General features: G+C 35.4%; 1 protein-coding gene across 1 annotated transcript; it reads left to right on the top strand.

The window, feature by feature from the left end:
• The first annotated feature begins 439 nt into the window (after positions 1-439).
• Positions 440-16,702, top strand: LOC125265313 (ran GTPase-activating protein 1-like). Its single transcript, XM_048185451.1, has 16 exons — positions 440-598; positions 1,437-1,559; positions 1,653-1,780; positions 4,282-4,341; positions 6,914-7,093; positions 7,416-7,550; positions 7,717-7,875; positions 10,037-10,150; positions 10,266-10,365; positions 14,719-14,803; positions 14,966-15,107; positions 15,203-15,319; positions 15,564-15,669; positions 15,754-15,842; positions 16,291-16,412; positions 16,522-16,702. The coding sequence occupies exons 2-16, from the start codon at positions 1,448-1,450 to the stop codon at positions 16,601-16,603; spliced, it is 1,731 nt and encodes a 576-aa protein (XP_048041408.1). The 5' UTR covers positions 440-598; positions 1,437-1,447; the 3' UTR covers positions 16,604-16,702.
• The last annotated feature ends 1,850 nt before the right edge of the window (positions 16,703-18,552 follow it).

Genomic DNA, 18,552 nt, shown 5'->3' with positions numbered 1-18,552 from the left:
TTATAAAGTAATAATCAAATAACCCACATGCAGGAATCAGCGAGCAACTGTGATTGGTCCATCCCGAACAGCGCTGATTAAAGTAAACACTTGTCATGTGACACAGTGACGTTCTGATCTAACGGTCGCAGGTTTCTCTCTGGACACTAATAAACTTTAAACGACAACGCCTAAATAATTTTATAGAAAAGAAAATCTGCGATCTCTTTAATAACATATACATAAACCTCAATGTAGTTAGTTTGTTGGCACGTGACCATGTGTTTTGAGAAAAGTTTTGAGTTAGGGGAAAAACATTCATACTGATGTTACAATGCAGTCTAACAAGTTTCTTTCTGAAACCTGCCAAAAAAAAAAAACAATATACGACGAATTACAATGTTTAAACAAGTTATAACGTCGTTGGTGTGTGGTAATTTAATTTCACTCAACACAGGCAGTAAAGCTCAAACAAATGACAAAAAGCATAGAACTACAAATCCCATGAACCACTGCGCGCCTACAGCATTTGCGTCATCAGCGCGAGCGGGAGGAAGAAATTGGGAGTAAAAGAAATAGCCCACATCTAAAGCCAAAAAAATCATTTCAAACACCGCTTGTAAGTACAAACATAATATTTAAACACTAAGTTTGTTCCGGGAATGAGTGTGTAGTTGTAAATAGGCTGAGTCTCTTAAAACGTGTTTGTGTTGATCATGTATCAGTGTGAATCTGAATACGCATGTTCATATAGACAAATACATAATGACAACATACATTCATTTAGGGGTGAACAACAGCGGTTATACATTAACATTATAACATGTAAAATAGGTTTATATGGAATGGATTAATCTATGCAATTTAATATTATATAATACAAATAATTAAGGCAAGACACTACAGATGAATAGGGTAAATGTTATAATAGATTTTCACCATACATTTAGAATTGCAATCATTTTTGTATGACAAGTTTTCTGAAATGTTATGTTGAAATGTCAAATGAAGCTGAATATGCACTAATTTGCGTACATTTCCAGAACAGAAATGAACATTGGATAAATATTGTTTAACTTTGTTGACATACTAGAGTTAAGGGTTTTACAGAAGGGGTTTCTCCTTTCATCACTTCAGAATTAAATGTTATATAAAATTAGGCAAATGATACATGAACAAACCCCTCAATAAAAACCTTCAGAATATAGATAGGAATAAAATTTTAATGTTTGGTGTGTGTAAGATTTCTGACTCATTTTGAGAAAACAATTTTAAAGATGTGTATTGTAATTGAAATCTAATAGACACAAATAGATAAACACTTAGAAGTGTATTTTTGAATGTTTTCTTTCCACTAGTCTGAATCAACATGTTATGAAAAGCCAAATAACACAAAATCCCAAACTGAACTGTTTCCTCTCTCTTTAAACTGTTATGTGTTTCTCTGTGGTCTTCAGTTGGTGTCAGGATGGCATCAGATGATGTGGCAAACCTCGCCGACTCGTTGGCGAAAACTCAAGTCAATGAGGGAGAGCTCAGCTATAAAGGACAGGGCCTCAAACTGGACAACGCTCAGTCTGGTGAGCTCAAACACACATCAGCTCATGATTATCGGATATCTCACATCTGTTTCTGGTGTCTTTATGAAGGAATAATGTTGGTTTTGTCTGTAGTGGAGGAGATGGTGAAGGAGATTGAGGAGTTTGGCGGTCTGCGTGCGCTCAGACTGGAGGGAAACACCATTGGCGTGGAGGCGGCGCAGACCATCGCCAAAGCCTTGGAGAAGAAGAGCGACCTGCAGGTGCTAAAATCACTCTCACAGTCCTCATTTTTACTAAACACCATCCTAAAACAGTCACTCTTCACTGGTGGACCTGAAAGTGGGTTGAGGGTCTATAAGCTAAACGAAAGATAGAAATGTTGCCTTGGCAATAAGTGAAATATATGGAAGCTCATTTCCACCACAATAATGTGGATATCATGTATAAAAGTCAAAATTATGACTTAAAAAGTTGAAATTAGAATTTAAAAAGATGAAATTAGGACTTAAAAAGTATGTCGTAACTTTGACTTTATCTCATAATTATACTTAGTATGTCATAATTTCAACATAATTTCAAGCCCATTTCCACCACATAGGAGTTGAAGAAATGATGACTTAAAAAATATGATTTTAAAAGTTATAATTTTGAGATATAAAGACAAAATTATGACTGTAAAAGTCATGAGATAAGAAGTGGAATTGACGTTAAAAGTCGAAATTTTAACTTTAAAAGCAATTTAAATAAAATGTTGAAATTATGACTTAAAAGTATGTATTAGTAAGTCATAATTTCGACTTTTGACATCATAATTTCAACTTTTCCAATCATAATTATGACTTAGTTTGCCATAATTTCGACCTTTTATCTCATTGTCTGTGTCATAATTTTGACTTTTGAAGTATTAATTTTGACTTTTCATCTCATAATTGACTTAGTATATCATAATTTTGACTTTTGAAGTATTAATTCTAACTTTTCATCTCATAATTGACTTAGTATATCATAATTTTATATATAATATTAATTCTGACTTTTCATCTCATAATTATGACTTATGTCATAGTTTCGACTTCTGAAGTTATAGTTTCGATTTTTCATCTGCTGACTTAGTACTGTCAAAATTTGTTGATTTTTTATTTTTATTTTTTTTCTTATGTGGTGAAAATGGGCTTCTATAGAAATAAGTTAAAGCACTTAAAGGTGCCCTTGATTCAAAAATTGAATTTACCTTGGCATAGTTAAATAACAAGAGTTCAGTACATGGAAATGACATACAGTGAGTCTCAAACTCCATTGTTTCCTCCTTCTTATATAAATCTCATTTGTTTAAAAGACCTCCGAAAAGAACAGGCGAATCTCAACATAACACCTGACTGTTACCTAACAGTCGGGGTGTACGCCCCCAATATTTGCATATGCCAGCCCATGTTCCCAACATTATGAAAGGCATTAGACAAGGGCAGCCAGTATTAACGTCTGGATGTGCACAGGTGAATCAACAGACTAGGTAAGGCAAGCAAGAACAGTAGCCAAAAATGGCAGATGGAGCAATAATAACTGACATGATCCATGATAACATGATGTTTTTAGTGATATTTGTAAATTGTCTATTCTAAATGTTTCGTTAGCATGTTGCTAATGTACTGTTAAATGTGGTTAAAGTTACCATTGTTTCTTACTGTATTCACAGAGACAAGAGCCGTCGCTTATTTTCATTTTTAAACACTTGCAGTCTGTATAATTCATAAACACAACTTCATTCTCTTATAAATCTCTCCAACAGTGTAGTAATGTTAGCCGTTAGCCACAGAGCATAGCCATCAAACTCATTCAGAATCAAATGTAAACAATATAACAGTATACAATACTCACACAATCCGACGCATTAGACATGCCGCATGCATGACGAACACTTTGTAAAGATCCATTTTGAGGGTTATATTAGCTGTGTTGAAACTTTTTTTTATGGCACTGCTTTAAGGCCAAGCGCGAGCTCCGTGGGCAGGAGAGCACGAGCATTTAAAGGGCTGCAGCAGCATGAAATCGGCTCATATTATAATGATGCCCCAAAAGAGGCAGTTAAAAAAAATTAATTAAAAAAAAAATCTATGGGGTATTTTGAGCTGAAACTTTACAGACACATTCAGGGGACACCTTAGACTTATATTACATCTTGTTAAAAAAAATGTTCGATGGGCACCTTTAAGGTTATTAGCTTGAAATACAATTTAGTTTGATAAACTAAAACCAAACAAAAACTGAAATGAAAATAAACCAAATTAGAAATATTACAAAACTAATTAATAAAATGGCAAAGCACACAACAGTATAACTAAAACATTAAACTAAATTGACATTAAAACTAAAAACATAAAAACATAAAAAAGCTCATTCTCACACTATTGTTTTATTTTATTACATAAAAACTAAAATAACACTTTCACTTGCAGCAATAATAAATAAGATTTGTGACAATCACAATGTTACAGAGCTCCAAATGTGACACGATGATGGAAAAATATGAGATGGGGAAAAAAAAAAAAAGAAATCTTTATATTGTTTTTAAATGATGGAAATCGGTAGAGTGTGTTTTGTGCATTGAATTATTAGCTGCCAAGAGCAAGAAACCACATTTAGATGATAATATTATTAATAATATATAAGTTTTTTATTATTTAATGTTTATTTACTTAAAGCTATTATTAGGAAACAAAAGTAATCTATGTCCTGAATCTCCACTGTTTTTCTGTCATGTTAGTGCTGCCACTGGAGCGACATGTTTACCGGCCGCCTGCGAGCTGAAATTCCTCCTGCACTGGTGAGATTTGATGATTTAAAGGAATAGTTCACTTTTAAATAAACTTTTCCTGATAATTTACTCACCCCCATGTCATCCAAGATGCCCATGTCTTTCTTTCTTCAGTCGAAAAGAAATTAAAGGTTTTTTGAAAACATTCCAGGATTTTCCTCCTTATAGTGGACTTGAATGGGCACCAAACGATTGAAGGTCAAAATTAGTTTCACTGCAGCTTCAAATTGTTCTACATGATCCCAGATAAGAAATAAGGGTCTTATCTAGTGAAACCATCGCTCATTTTCTGAAAAAAAATTGAAAATTATATAAGTTTTAACCTTAACACTCTGAGGTCTAAAAACGCGCCGGCGCGTTTTGCAGGTTTTTTTTCACATTGCAGCAAAACAGACTTAAAATACTCTGTCATTTTTTGTCATAGAGCCATAAGCAATACATCAATTGAAACTATAGAATATCTCCTTTTATTTGTATACACTCAGAGTAAAAACAAAATGTTGTGCTTTTTGTAAAATAAAGAAAACTAACATGATGCGTGATCTCTCATCTCCCTCTGAACGAAGTCCAATCTGATAGTTCTCAGAAAATGAAGTGTAACTTAGTGAATACTAATCACAAAAAATTCATACTTATGTCTAACAAAACATTGAAATGTCAGGTTTTAAATCGTGCAAGTCAAATCGAAAACAAACATTCTGTGTTTATGTAATCTGTATGAAAAGAGAGCCATGTCAGAAGTCCGTGATTCAGCTCATTACCCACTAATGCGGCCACGCCCACGGAGCCAGCGCTATTCACAGGCAAATTCAGAGACAACACATGCATTCATCATCTCAATCGTGTATTTATTGCCTTGAAAATTGTTTATCTGGATGAAAAAGCCATGGTTAGCGATCTCTGGAAGACATTCAGTAAATTCCTGTTTGTTTTCTTCTATTGATAAGTTTTAAGTGAGTTTTTGTTTCTTTAGCGCCCTCCGGCTGTAGTATGAATTGGTAAACACCATTCATGGAATATCATCTTCTTCTTAGGTGAATTTGTGGACTAAAATGCACAGAGCGCCCTCCGGCTGCAGTATGAATTGCAAACACCAGCGCTCATAGAGATAACAATGAATATTAAATAAAAAATAACTCCTCTGTATAGAAAATTGACATAAACATATGAGAATCCTATATTTCTCCAAATGTGCATGCTTTTAAACTAAAAGCCTATATTCAGACTCTTTGCATCACAGAAATACATTATATTTTTAAAGTATAATATAAAACCATTATTTTATATTGTAATAAAATTTTTCTGTATGTTTCATATACCATGATGAGCTTGAGACATCACAGAAGTTTTTTTTCACAGCCTACCTGACTGAAATGCCTCATTAATATGCAAGTCTTTTCAGGTCATTACTATTCAATTCTTTTGTCTTCACAGGTGAGAATGAGCCATTATTCATGGAGATTCACGCCTCCTCGCATACCGTGTTTCTTGGCAAAAAGTGTCTTACAAAAACTAAATCAGTATATTGTTATAAATGAAAGAGTAGTCAGCATAATTTTTACATAATTTTGAAGCAAAAACTCTAGTCTACAACCTTCAATACCCAAAAGTCTTGTGAACACAGATTTAATATACTTTTATTGGCCTTATATCAGTGACTTAAGTTTTTTGTTTTTTTCAGTAACCACGCATAAACGTTATTCCTTCAAAAACACAAACATGTACACACATGTTCCTCACATATTATGGTAGCCTAGTTTGTGCTGAATACAGTGTAATGACACTTGTGTCATTAATATGTTTATGAACAACTGAAAAAAGCACAAATGTCAGGGCATGTCAAAACTTCTCCAGGCCCCAAATCAGCCTCAGACTCCAGAGGGTTAAATGTTCATCTTGAACTAGCTCTCTTCTTCTTCTCCTCTATTTGAATTCCAGCAGTGTAGACGCTGCTAAGCGTATTACTGCCCTCCACAGGTCAAAGTTTGAACTACTTGTTATATGCAATATGCTAGTTCAATAGTATATAACAATTAGTTCAAACTTTGGCCTGTGGAGGGCAGTATTACGCTTAGCAGCGTCTACACTGCTGGAATTCAAATAGAGGAGAAGAAGAAGAGAGCTAGTTCAAGATGAGCATTTAAGGTTAAAACTTATATAATTTTCAATTTTTTTTCAGAAAATGAGCGATGGTTTCACTAGATAAGACCCTTATTTCTTATCTGGGATCATGTAGAACAATTTGAAGCTGCAGTGAAACTAATTTTGACCTTCAATCGTTTGGTGCCCATTCAAGTCCACTACAAGGAGAAAAATCCTGGAATGTTTTCATCAAAAACTTTAATTTCTTTTCAACTGAAGAAAGAAAGACATGGACATCTTAGATGACATGGGGGTGAGTAAATTATCAGGAAAAGTTTATTTAAAAGTGAACTATTCCTTTAACTATTCTTTATGGTACCACAATTCATCCTTGATAGGTGAAACCCTTTGCAAACTTTATTATACCCAATTTGCTCCTAGTAAGTAGTGGTGACTCATGACTAGAACGACTTTAACGATAGTAAGTGTGTTTCTCCAGGTTTCTCTGGGTGATGCGTTAATCATGGCTGGAGCGCGTCTGAAGGTTCTGGATCTGAGCGATAACGCATTTGGACCCGATGGTGTGAAAGGCATCGAGAAGCTGCTCAAGAGCGCCGCCTGTCACTCGCTGCAGGAACTGCGTCTGAACAATTGTGGAATGGGCATCGGAGGAGGAAAGGTGGGCGTGGTTTTTGATGATGCCATCATCGTGAAACACTCCATTCATTTTCTCCATAGAGGGGAATTGATTATGATATATTTGCTTTTAAACTGGATTTAAAAAGTTTAAAATATCATGTCTAACAGCAGATTTACTGGTGAAAAACTACATTACCCATGATTCTGCAGAGAAAAATCCACCAATCAGAGAATTGTGACAAATGAATGGGAAAATAGTTTCTGAAACTAAAGATGCTATAAAAAAAAAAGTGGAAGAAACTGTTACACTCTCACATTGCCAATTTTTTCCTGTGGTAATGTGGTGTTACCCGCTTCTGTAGATCCTGGCAGCGGCTTTGACGGTGTGTCATAAAGAGTCGAGTGCGCTCGGTGCCCCCTTGCAGCTGAAGGTATTCATTGCTGGCAGGAACAGACTGGAGAATGATGGAGCCACAGCGCTGGCGCAGGCCTTTCAGGTACTGAATGACACAAGAACTAAATCTCAACTACAATATTAATCATTTTCTTGATTATTTGGAGTTTGTTTTAAAATCTACCTGTAAGTTACGTGGTGTCATTTGGTCCATTGTGAACATGTTCTCTCATCTGATTGGCTCATTGGTGAATGCTTTATCTTCTCAGTTGATTGGCAGTCTGGAAGGAAGTGCACATGCCCAGAATGGCATCAATTACCCAGGAGTCACGGCTTTAGCCACAGCTATGCAGCACAACCCACAGCTGCGAGTGCTCAACCTCAACGACAACACTTTCACAAAGAAAGGAGCGATCGCTATGGCAGAGGTACACTGGAAATCACTGAACTAAAATTAAACCTTAACTATATAGGGCCTTGAAAATGAAGATTTCAAAAGGAAAGTTTATTAATAATGAGAATCTAGAAGGATATATAGTTTCAACATTATTTATTCTTCAGGGGCCGCATTCACAAAACATTTTATCTTACCACTAAGAGTTCTCCTACATAGCAGTAAAAGTTCTTAGCTAAGAGTTTTCTCTTAAAACCTATTCACAAATCTGCTGATACAAACTTTTACTAAGGAATAGAGAGAAGTCTTAATCTTAAGAGTAAGGGTGGGGTTTACCTCGTTGCTATGGAGTATACACACAGTGATTGGCTGATGGGGGAGGAGTCAGCGATTTAATCATAGAAATATTGTAGAATGAAAAATAAAGGTTTTAAAATACAAATGTTGCCCTATTCAAATAAATATTTTTTAATAAAAAAGTCAAAATAAAATGTTGCCATTGTTGCCATAAAGGTTTTAAAATAGGCTAAGTGTCACTAATTAAACTAGTATATACAGTTAATTGTAAAACCACTGCCACAGGTAATCAGACAATATTTATTTATTTGTTAAAGATTTTTTTTTTTTTTTGCCGTCTCATTGTAGATCCAAATCTATAAATCAAAATGTATTGCATTTTTAAAGAAAAAGTTCAGCATCCAAGGCTCTATCGCTATTGCCTCGCTATGGTGTACAGTGTCTTTGGGTGGATTAGGACTGTTTGTGATTTGGTCTTAGTGATTTAGGAGTCCTCTTGACTACTCCTAATTTTTCACAGACTTAGGAGCTAGTTTTAGTGCTAAAATGCTTTGTGAAATACTCTTAGAGCAAAAATTTAGGACTCCTAAAATTAGGACTGACACGCCCATTATTTTTAAGAGTTTCTCCTAAATCGGCAAGTTAGGAGCTACTTTTAGCCTTAAGATGTTTTGTGAATACGGCCCCTGATTTCCTCTTCAAAATAAAAACTATCAGCTGTTTGCAAAGTGACCCCCATTTGGTTTCTGACCACTGAAAATGTGTACAATTTACTTATTAAGATCTTCAAGATTGAAGATTGAATCATCGAGGGCCTTTAAAATGAAGATAACAAAAGGAAAGTTTGTTAAGAACCAGAATCTAAAAGGAAATTAAGATATCTTTAATACTTCTTGAGCTACAGGCATGCAAACTTGAGGCAAAAAGTGCACAAAGTGCTTTTTTACCTTTTTTGAACTGTCACCGTTGGCATATAATGGAACAAAGATTGCCAAAGTCAACAGATTCAACTAATAGACCTATCAATCTCTGTGTAAAACATAAAATAATGACACTGCCATCTTTCTAAAGTCATTTTACACAACTGTGAACACAATAGGTGAAATTTGTCATTTTGAACCCCCTCTACAAAATAGTGGATTACTCAGTAAATATACATCTGTGACATTTAATATTTTGGCTTTCATCACTATTTACGTTTCATTCTACAGAATTTTTTTTTTTTTTTTTTTTTTTTTAATTAAAAATTTGAGCCAGGGAAGTTTCTGAAATTTGGCCTAAATGACTCATGTTGAAAAATCTAAATTGTTGAATGGCAGCTAAATGATATTTGTGGATGTATTGACACCACAGGTTAAAAACTTTAATAGATTTCACCATACTTCCTCAGTTGATTAGTCACAGTACATTAAGACATTTTTTTGAAATGTGGTTTAAATAAGCAAATGAGGCATTGTCTAATTAAGAATGCACTAATTTACATACATTTCCAGAAGATAAATCTGAACACTGGATAAAGCCAGGTTCAAAATATTTGTTTCATTTTGTTGACATATTAGAGGTAAATGTTTTTACTGAGGGGATTTTGGATATCTCTTTTTATTAATACATAAATCAGAAAATATTGTAGACAGATGAAAAAATATATTTTCACCATGTTTTTAGGAATAAACTGTTCTGTAAATCAGGCTGAATGTTAAATGAACAAACCCCTCAGTAAAAACCTTCAGAATATAGATATGAATAAAACTGTCAAGTTTAGTGTATGTTAGTGCTGCTGAAGTGGAGAAAAAAACTCTTTAAAGATATGTATTGTAATAAATAAAATAACCCTCAAAATTGACCATTGCATGAAAAAGCAATGATTCTCAAAGGTGTTTCTCTGTGTGTGTTGTTAGGCACTGAAACATCTGCGCAATGTGCAAGTGATCAATTTTGGTGACTGTCTTGTTCGGTCTGAAGGAGCCAGTGCCATAGCAGAGACTCTGAAAGAAGGACTGCCGATACTCAAGGTACTGACAGATAATGCTGATTAATAGTAATTATATGTTATGTAGCTTTGGCTACTTAAAAATGAAGAAATGATGAAAGCTAAATCAGTAAAGATGCTCGTCTCATTCTCCCTAGGAGCTGAATCTGTCTTTTGGTGAAATCACAGAGGAAGCTGCTCTGGAAGTGGCTCGATCTGTCCAGCACAAAGATCAGCTGGAAAAACTTGACCTGAATGGTACACACACACACACACACACACACACACACACACACTTAAACAGAAACACAACAGTCTGTGATCATTAAATATGCACTAGTTTAATCAAGATTGGCCTCTGAAACCGAAGGTGAACAGGTTATAAACCACTTTTTGACATGTAAGATTTAATTACGATTAAATGTGTTTTCTGTCAGAGTTGTATTTTTGTGCATCACCTAATACATAATACACTCTTAAATGTTGAAACACACTAACGGTGATTTGCATTGATAAAGCAACCGTTAGATGCACAGTTATTATTTAACTAAAAAAAATTTTGTTACTTGAAATAAACAATAACTTATTTTATTTCATCTAGTTGCCAAAGAAACATTTGGCATTTACAATTGGTTCAAATTGATGTTCTAAAATAACTAATGCTAAAAGTGAAATAAAAATTACTAAAAACCATATACATTATATAAAATATATACAAATATTAAATAAGTGACAAGATAAAAAATGCCAAGAACAACAATATTATTAAAAAAAATAATTAAAATGAAATGGAAAATATAAAAATACTATTTACTAAAATAACTACAACTAAAAGTGAAATAAAAATGACATAAAAGCAATATTGACATTTAAAAAAGAGAGAGAATAAACAATAGTTACAAAAGCACAACAAAATTGCTAAAAATTTAAAATTGAATATATATATATATATATATATATATATAAGTGAGGAAGATATATATATATATACATATATATATATATATATATATATATATATATACAGGGGTTAAATTGGGCCGGGGCCGTCCGGGGCTGAGCCCCGGCACATAGGCTCACCAGGGCTCGACATACACTTGTTCAGGACTGTGGGACAAGTGGATTTTTGATGTGAAAGAGAATTTTACTTGCCTGACCAGATAAATAGCTAGATTAAATTGCCAATAACCAAAACGCGAGAATGATTCATTTAGCTTAAGTGGCGATAGTGGTAGTGGATAGTAATTTATGTAGCCTAATGTATATTGGCAGTGATAGCCTATTGCGCTGTTTAGGCGCACATAACCTCTCGAGGAGAATTCAAAACAAATGAGCTCTGCTCACACACACACACACACACACACAAACTCAGTTATCATGTTGCAATAAAAATTCTATATGTGGGGTTTTTATAGCTGGCTATTTACGACATATGATAAAGTTAAGCATCACACGACAAAAGAGCTGAATTCCTGAATATCACCTTGATTGAAATTGACACTAATTCCATACAACAGTTCAATAAACAAGTAGTTAATATTAATCACTTACGTTTTAGGTGCAATATTGCCTGTTTTTGTTCTATTGTGCCAGCGAAAATAGTTTCAAACAAAGCAGGACCAGCGCATCTCCAGGCTACGCTCAGCCGTTTTGAATGATTCAGCTCTTTGAACGAATCGGTTGAGTGAAGATTCAATCATAAACAACTGCTTCATTCTTGATTCAGCGTTTTGAACGAATTGGTTCAGTGAGGGTTCAATGGCCCAATCATAAACAACTGCTTCATTCTTGATTCAGCCTTTTGAATGAATCGTTTGAATAAATGAATCAATTGTCACTCGGTCACTTGCCGCCATCTACTGGCGGTTTAATTTCATGTTTAAAGGTGCCCTCGAATGAAAAATTGAATTTATCTCGGCATAGTTGAATAACAAGAGTTCAGTACATGGAAAAGACGTACAGTGAGTCTCAAACTCCATTGTTTCCTCTTTCTTATATAAATCTCATTTGTTTAAAAGACCTCCGAAGAACAGGCGAATCTCAACATAACACCGACTGTTACGTAACAGTCGGGGTGTACGCCCCCAATATTTGCATATGCCAGCTCATATTCAAGCCATTAGACAAGGGCAGCCAGTATTAACGTCTGGATCTGCACAGCCGAATCATCAGACTAGGTAAGCAAGCAAGAACAATAGCGAAAAATGGCAGATGGAGCAATAATTACTGACATGATCCATGATTACATGATATTTTAGTGATATTTGTAAATTGTCTTTCTAAATGTTTCGTTAGCATGTTGCTAATGTACTGTTAAATGTGGTTAAAGTTACCATCATTTATTACTGTATTCACAGAGACAAGAGCCGTCGCTATTTTCATTTTTAAACACTTGCAGTCTGTATAATTCATAAACACAACTTCATTCTTTATAAATCTCTCCAACAGTGTAGCATTAGCCGTTAGCCACAGAGCACTGTCAAACTCATTCAAAATCAGAAGTAAACAATATAACAGTATACAATACTCACATAATCCAACGCATACATGCCGAACACTTTGTAAAGATCCATGTGAGGCTTATATTAGCTGTGTAAACTTTGTTTAGGCACTGTTCAAGGCAAGCACAATCTCTTGGGGTGTGGAGCACGAGATTTGGCTACTTAATGGGGGCTGCACAGTATAAATCGGCACGTTTATAATGATGCCCCAAAATAGGCAGTTAAAAAAATTAATTACAAAAAATCTATGGGGTATTTTGAGCTGAAACTTCACAGACACATTCAGGGGACACCTTAGACTTATATTACATTGTTGGGGATAAACAGTTTAGGACCCTTGAAACCAGATATGTTGAATAAAGACCCGGAGTCAAAGTTTTTAAAAAAATAAATTGAAGAAAAATTTAATGAAGAATAGTTTGCAGTTTCATCAGCAGAAGCCAGCTTCAAGTCTCCCAAGGAGTTCGTAGGCCGCTCTGCGTACATTCACATTTCCACAACAATTATACTCTAACAGAGTCAACTAACTACGTCATTACTTCAGGTTGAATGATTCTGATTGGCTAAGAAAAATAGACAAGATTAGAAATTTTCCACACATGGACAGATAGTAAGAAGCATATCTCCCTTCGTCGCGGTGATGACAAGGGGGACCCTGGATTTAGGTACCGGATGTCCTTTTGGGGTCATGACATGGCGTCTGCTGGTCTCGAGCAGAATGGCAGTTGTCCAGTACAAAGGGACCTGCACAAAACTCTTAGCGCACATACACAGATACACATGATTCACAGCTTCTTCAAGGCTGAAGTTGATCTGAGCTCTGCTCTGAGCAGGAAACTTTCCCCAAAACATACAGATAACATGTTCTTTTCTCTCAGTGAGAGGTACAGAGGAAAATAGATGCTTTAACATACATTGAAGAAGTCATTCAAATATTTTAACAGAAATATAAATGTTGATTAATAACTTAAAAGATATATATTGAAGCGGCAGTGGATTCCAGAATCCACCCCTTCAACATCTTTTAAAAACTTGTTCTAGGGGACCTTTAAAAGAATAAATTTCCGACCAACATTTCTTATTTGTATATTCAAAATATATTTAAAGAATCTCATAACATTATTGAATGCAGTTGTACTTTTTCAGTGTAAATTATTTAATTATAGTGTCTTACTGTTTTAATATCAAATGTAAGAATTTGAAATAAAAGATTAAACATAAATGTAATTCGATTGGGGGAGGGGAAAATGCCCTTTATAAAGGTTAATTATTATTATTATTAATTAAGGAATTATTATTAATATTATAATGTAAGGAATATTCATAAAATACCCCCAGGGTAAATAACAAACACACAGATTTAAATATATCACTGCTGATAAAACACTGATGAGAATGTTGCTTGTTTCAGAATAAATTATATTTGCAACACAAAAAAAAAATCTTTTTTTTTTTCCAGCCAAGCTACTTTTTTACTCTGACAAGTAAATTACCAATTTAGTTATATTTTAGTTTGTCAATTGATATGATTTTGCAGTCTTCGCATACACACGTGACCCCTCGAAAGCGTGAAACCACAGAGCCCCCCCACATAACAAATCCCAATTTAACGCCTGTATATATATATATATATATATATATATATATATATATATATGTTGATAGATGAATTTTGACAGATTGAGTTTGAATAGTCTTTGCTCATTTGAACATTCTGTCTATATGAGTCTATAGGTTTTTTCAGAGTTTTAATTGTCATTTTTAGGAAAACTGTAAATCGGATCAGTTAGAAATGATATAGCGCACTAAGTCAGAACAGTCTGAAGGTCTAGTCTGAGTTTGGTGGTTTTAGCTTCAAAGCTCTATCAGGATTTAGAGTCAGAAGCGTAATAACTATAAGTTTAAATAGCATTTCAGTAAGATGGCTTTCTCAACATAACAATAAATAAATTAATAAAATCATTGAAAATGTTACAAAAACTATAATAGTATCTCAGTGATAACACTGGTTAGATGACTACATGAGCGAAAAACATTTGTGTCATTAAAAAAAGACACACTGCAGTAATACTCATACACACATCCACATAATCAATGTGTTTGTCTTTAGGGAACAGTCTGGGTGAGGAAGGATGTGACAATCTTAGAGAGGTGATGGAGAGCATGAACATGGGAGACAAACTGGGCTCTCTGAGGTATCAAACTCACACTAAACAAAGTCACTCTTACAAAACACATTAGCCTTCCAAATTCCCTTTATCTTAATGTGAAAAAATACCTTTTGAATTGTTGAATTGTTGAATTTGAAACAAGTCCACCCATAATTTCTTTCTTCCACCCCACTTCCACACACACAGTGATGATGAGGGAGAACCTGAGGAAGATGAAGATGAGGACGATGAAGATGATGATGACGATGAAGATGTGGAGGAGGAGGAGGAGGAAGAAGAAGAAGAGGAGGAGGGAGAAGGAGAGGAAGAAAAGAGTGAATTAAATCAGGTTTGATAGAAGCTTCCAGTTTGAAGTAGAATTCAACATAAAAAGAGGAAAACATAAGAAGAGGAATAATCATGTTTCTGTGGATGTTTGTGTAGTTCTCAACACCGCCTTCAGCACCTCGCACTCCAGACGTCTCGTCTTTCCTGAGTTTTCCATCTCCAGACAAACTACTGCGACTCGGTGAAAGGAGAAGCTCCCTCATCCAGCAGCAGGTCACATATTACATTGAACACATGCTCACATAATGCACTTCTGAGACATAACTTGTCTCTCAGGTCATTTCTAGTATTATCATAGAGGCTGTTCATGCAAAACATGTTTTAGTGTTTAAAAACGTGAGACCCAAAGCAGTGGAATTGATAAATGCAATTCTTAAAAATCGGAATTTATGGCGCAAAATAGAGCAGACTGTAACAATCAGGCCTAGAGTTGAGTGTGTTTGTGTGTCTTTTGCAGGTGGATGTGTTGGATGTGACTAAGACAGCTGAAGCATTTCTGAAAATCTCCTCTGTGTATAAGGAAGACAATGAAGAGGTGAAATCAGCCGTGCTGGAGAGTATCGGTGAGATGACGTGAACATGCATCACATGGTTGTTGAATGATCTGAGAGTGACGTTCGACTGATTCTTGTGTCTGTGTGTTTCAGATGCAGTGCTGAGTAAAGCCTTCTTTACTTCGTCTTTCCAGGGTTTGAGTTTTGTATCATCGTTACTGGTGATGCTTGGACTGTTGAAGGTAAAATCATTCAGTGCATTCAGACTAGTTTGCGTACAGATTTTACATGTATAGTTTTTTTTATCATTGTATACCCTTTCTCATGGTAATATGACATGTCATGTAACTAAAATAGGTTATGAATGCCATTTTATGTTGACGTTGTCATTTTAACATGGTTACCATGCATTTCAATACTAGTCTGGGCTTTTTACAGTTGCACCGAACCATGTTCTAAATCAGGGGTTTCAAACTTTTTGATGCCAAGGACCTTCAAATATGATGATCCCATTGCAAACTACACCCTTTCTCAATATAAATGTCTAAAAAACCCCAGACCCCAGTTTGAAAACCCCTGTCCTGTTAGAAATGCACCTGGTTTCATTGCTCACCATGACTAAAAACCGTTCGAGCTGATGGTGGAGAGCATGTTTTTGATGTTCAGGTATTTCTCTCTCTTTCTCTGTAGAGCGAGGACAAGTTAAAGCCGGTGAAGGTGGTCCCAGGTCACCTACAGTGTTTGGAACATGCAGTAAAACAGAGTTATTTCCCCCGAGAACACATCACTGTCCTCAATGCTTTCATGACCAGGTAACTCGACATACAAATGTTTATGTATGTAAACAGTTGTTTTTGTTATTAATTGTATGTGATGACTGAATATTCTCTTTGTGTGTTCGATTTACTTTTATATATGCAGGCAGAATAAATCGCTGGAGGTGTGCAGCAGTGCTCGAGACCGCCTGAAATTCACCCTGCAGAAACTCACACCTGAGAGCTGAAAACACAAACATACACTATACATACAGTTTTAAAACACAAACATCTGCTTAAATGAGTTCCATGTGATTGTTAATAAACTAAAATGTCTTGAAACCTCACCTGTTGTCTTCCTGCTTTTTCTTTAATAATGATAGAGAAATGTAAAGTAAAGATTTGAAGGGTAAAACAAGTTAAAATAAATCAAAATCTGCCATGAAAAATTACATTGTACTAAAAAATTATTTCTCTCTGATATTTTTTTTTTTATATTTCACATCATAGTTGTGCTAGCTTCCAATCAAGTTCATATATATATATATATATATATATATATATATGCTGGCCAGTGTACACTATACTAACACCTAGCAGTTTGCATGCAGCATTATTTAAAAAGCTACTTTAACGTCCTGATTGGAGAGAGAGCAAGCGCATATCCTGGCAGCGGCAGGTCGCAGCGCCACTTCCGGTGGCATCGGCAGCTGCCACGGATTTCTTCTGGCAGCTGCCACCAACTCTGGCAGCTGCCAGAAAAAATCCGTGGCAGCTGCCACCAACTCTGCGGATTTCTTCAGGCAGCTGCCACGGTCTTTCTAGGAGTTTCACGATGTTGCTGCTGTTTGCGGTTTGTATAGACAAAACAGCGTATGAGTATTGGAGGGCTTTAGTTTTGGAATTCAGCAGCACACAATGTCAGGCTTTGAGGTGTACTATCATTTTCAGGTGAAATTGAGCTGTGAAATATTTTTTTAGTTATTTTTATTCATTCATACAGATTGACTGACTGAATAAATGAATGAATGTGAAATTACCTTCAGTTCGTTCACAGACAGTCTTACCGTAATAGCAAGTGTATGCGCGGACCGCGAAATATAGGGGCGGCTAGATTGACCGCTCATTTCTGGATGGCGGCTGGCTTGACCGCAGTCTGTTCTCAGTGGCGTGCGGTGGTTTAAACTAATAATATCCCACAGGTGTATTATTTTTTATTATTATTATTATTATACATATTTATGTATCAGTTGCCAGAGTTCGTATATATATATATATATATATATATATTATATATACAGTATATACAGTATATATAATATATGTATACAACATATATATATATATATATATATATATATATATATATATATTGAAGAGTTTCGTTGCAAAACGAGATAACTCCGTTTTTTTAATTTTTCAAAAAATCTTGCTTTTTTTTTGTGCATTCAAATTAATATCAATTCAACTGCAGTTGGTTTGTTTTGATCAAGCGGCAACCTCCTAGCCTGACTACGTCAGACTTCCTACTTCCGCTCAATTTCATTTCGCTTCTGTACTTTGTGTTTGCCACCGGTCTGGAAACAGCCGGGCCAATCAACGAACAGAGGGCGGGCTGAGAGCCGTGACGTAGATGCTAAGCGCCGAGTTTTACATTGTAGGTTAGAGAAATCGAAAACCGAAACAACCGCGGAAATGGGAAACGAGACACGGGATGCAAACTTCGGGATGCATTAACTTCGCATAATCTGCAAAAGTCGTTTACAGCCATGTTCACTCCGGTATTTCGCTCACATCATCATGTGTTTACAACAGGTTTACAGTGGAAGTTCAATCATAGATTTGAGTTCGATGCATGATGTCTGTGCTTCGATGCGGCTGTACAGGCGGATAACATACGTCATAACTAAACGTATCTGATTGGCTTACGGGTAACCAATGATTTTAAACTTCAGACAAGCGTCCCCTAGCGAGAGAGAAAACACTTCTCTATTATGCCATTCCAGACTCTGTCTACGAAGCAAAGTGAAGTAGCAGAGTCTGGTATTACCAGGCTAGGCGATTCATCGACTGGTGATGAATCGCTGAATCGATGAATCGCTAATCTGCGATTCATCGACTGGCCGCTAGGGACAGGCTCCAAAAGAGAGCAGAATCTCATAGAGTCCCATGTTAAATTGGCCAAGTTTATAGCAGA

This window comes from Megalobrama amblycephala, linkage group LG1 (assembly GCF_018812025.1).
Source record: "Megalobrama amblycephala isolate DHTTF-2021 linkage group LG1, ASM1881202v1, whole genome shotgun sequence".
In the NCBI taxonomy this organism is placed as follows: domain Eukaryota; kingdom Metazoa; phylum Chordata; class Actinopteri; order Cypriniformes; family Xenocyprididae; genus Megalobrama; species Megalobrama amblycephala.
Note: the sequence above shows the minus strand (reverse complement) of the source record. Positions and strands in the feature narration are given on the sequence as shown.

Excerpts from the sequence above, each read along its gene's own strand:
- LOC125265313 (XM_048185451.1), top strand. The coding sequence starts at position 1,448 with ATGGCATCAGATGATGTGGCAAACCTCGCCGACTCGTTGGCGAAAACT. Across the intron at positions 1,560-1,652 it reads ACTGGACAACGCTCAGTCTG|TGGAGGAGATGGTGAAGGAG; the intron begins GTGAGCTCAAAC and ends TTTTGTCTGTAG. Across the intron at positions 10,366-14,718 it reads GGAAAAACTTGACCTGAATG|GGAACAGTCTGGGTGAGGAA; the intron begins GTACACACACAC and ends GTTTGTCTTTAG.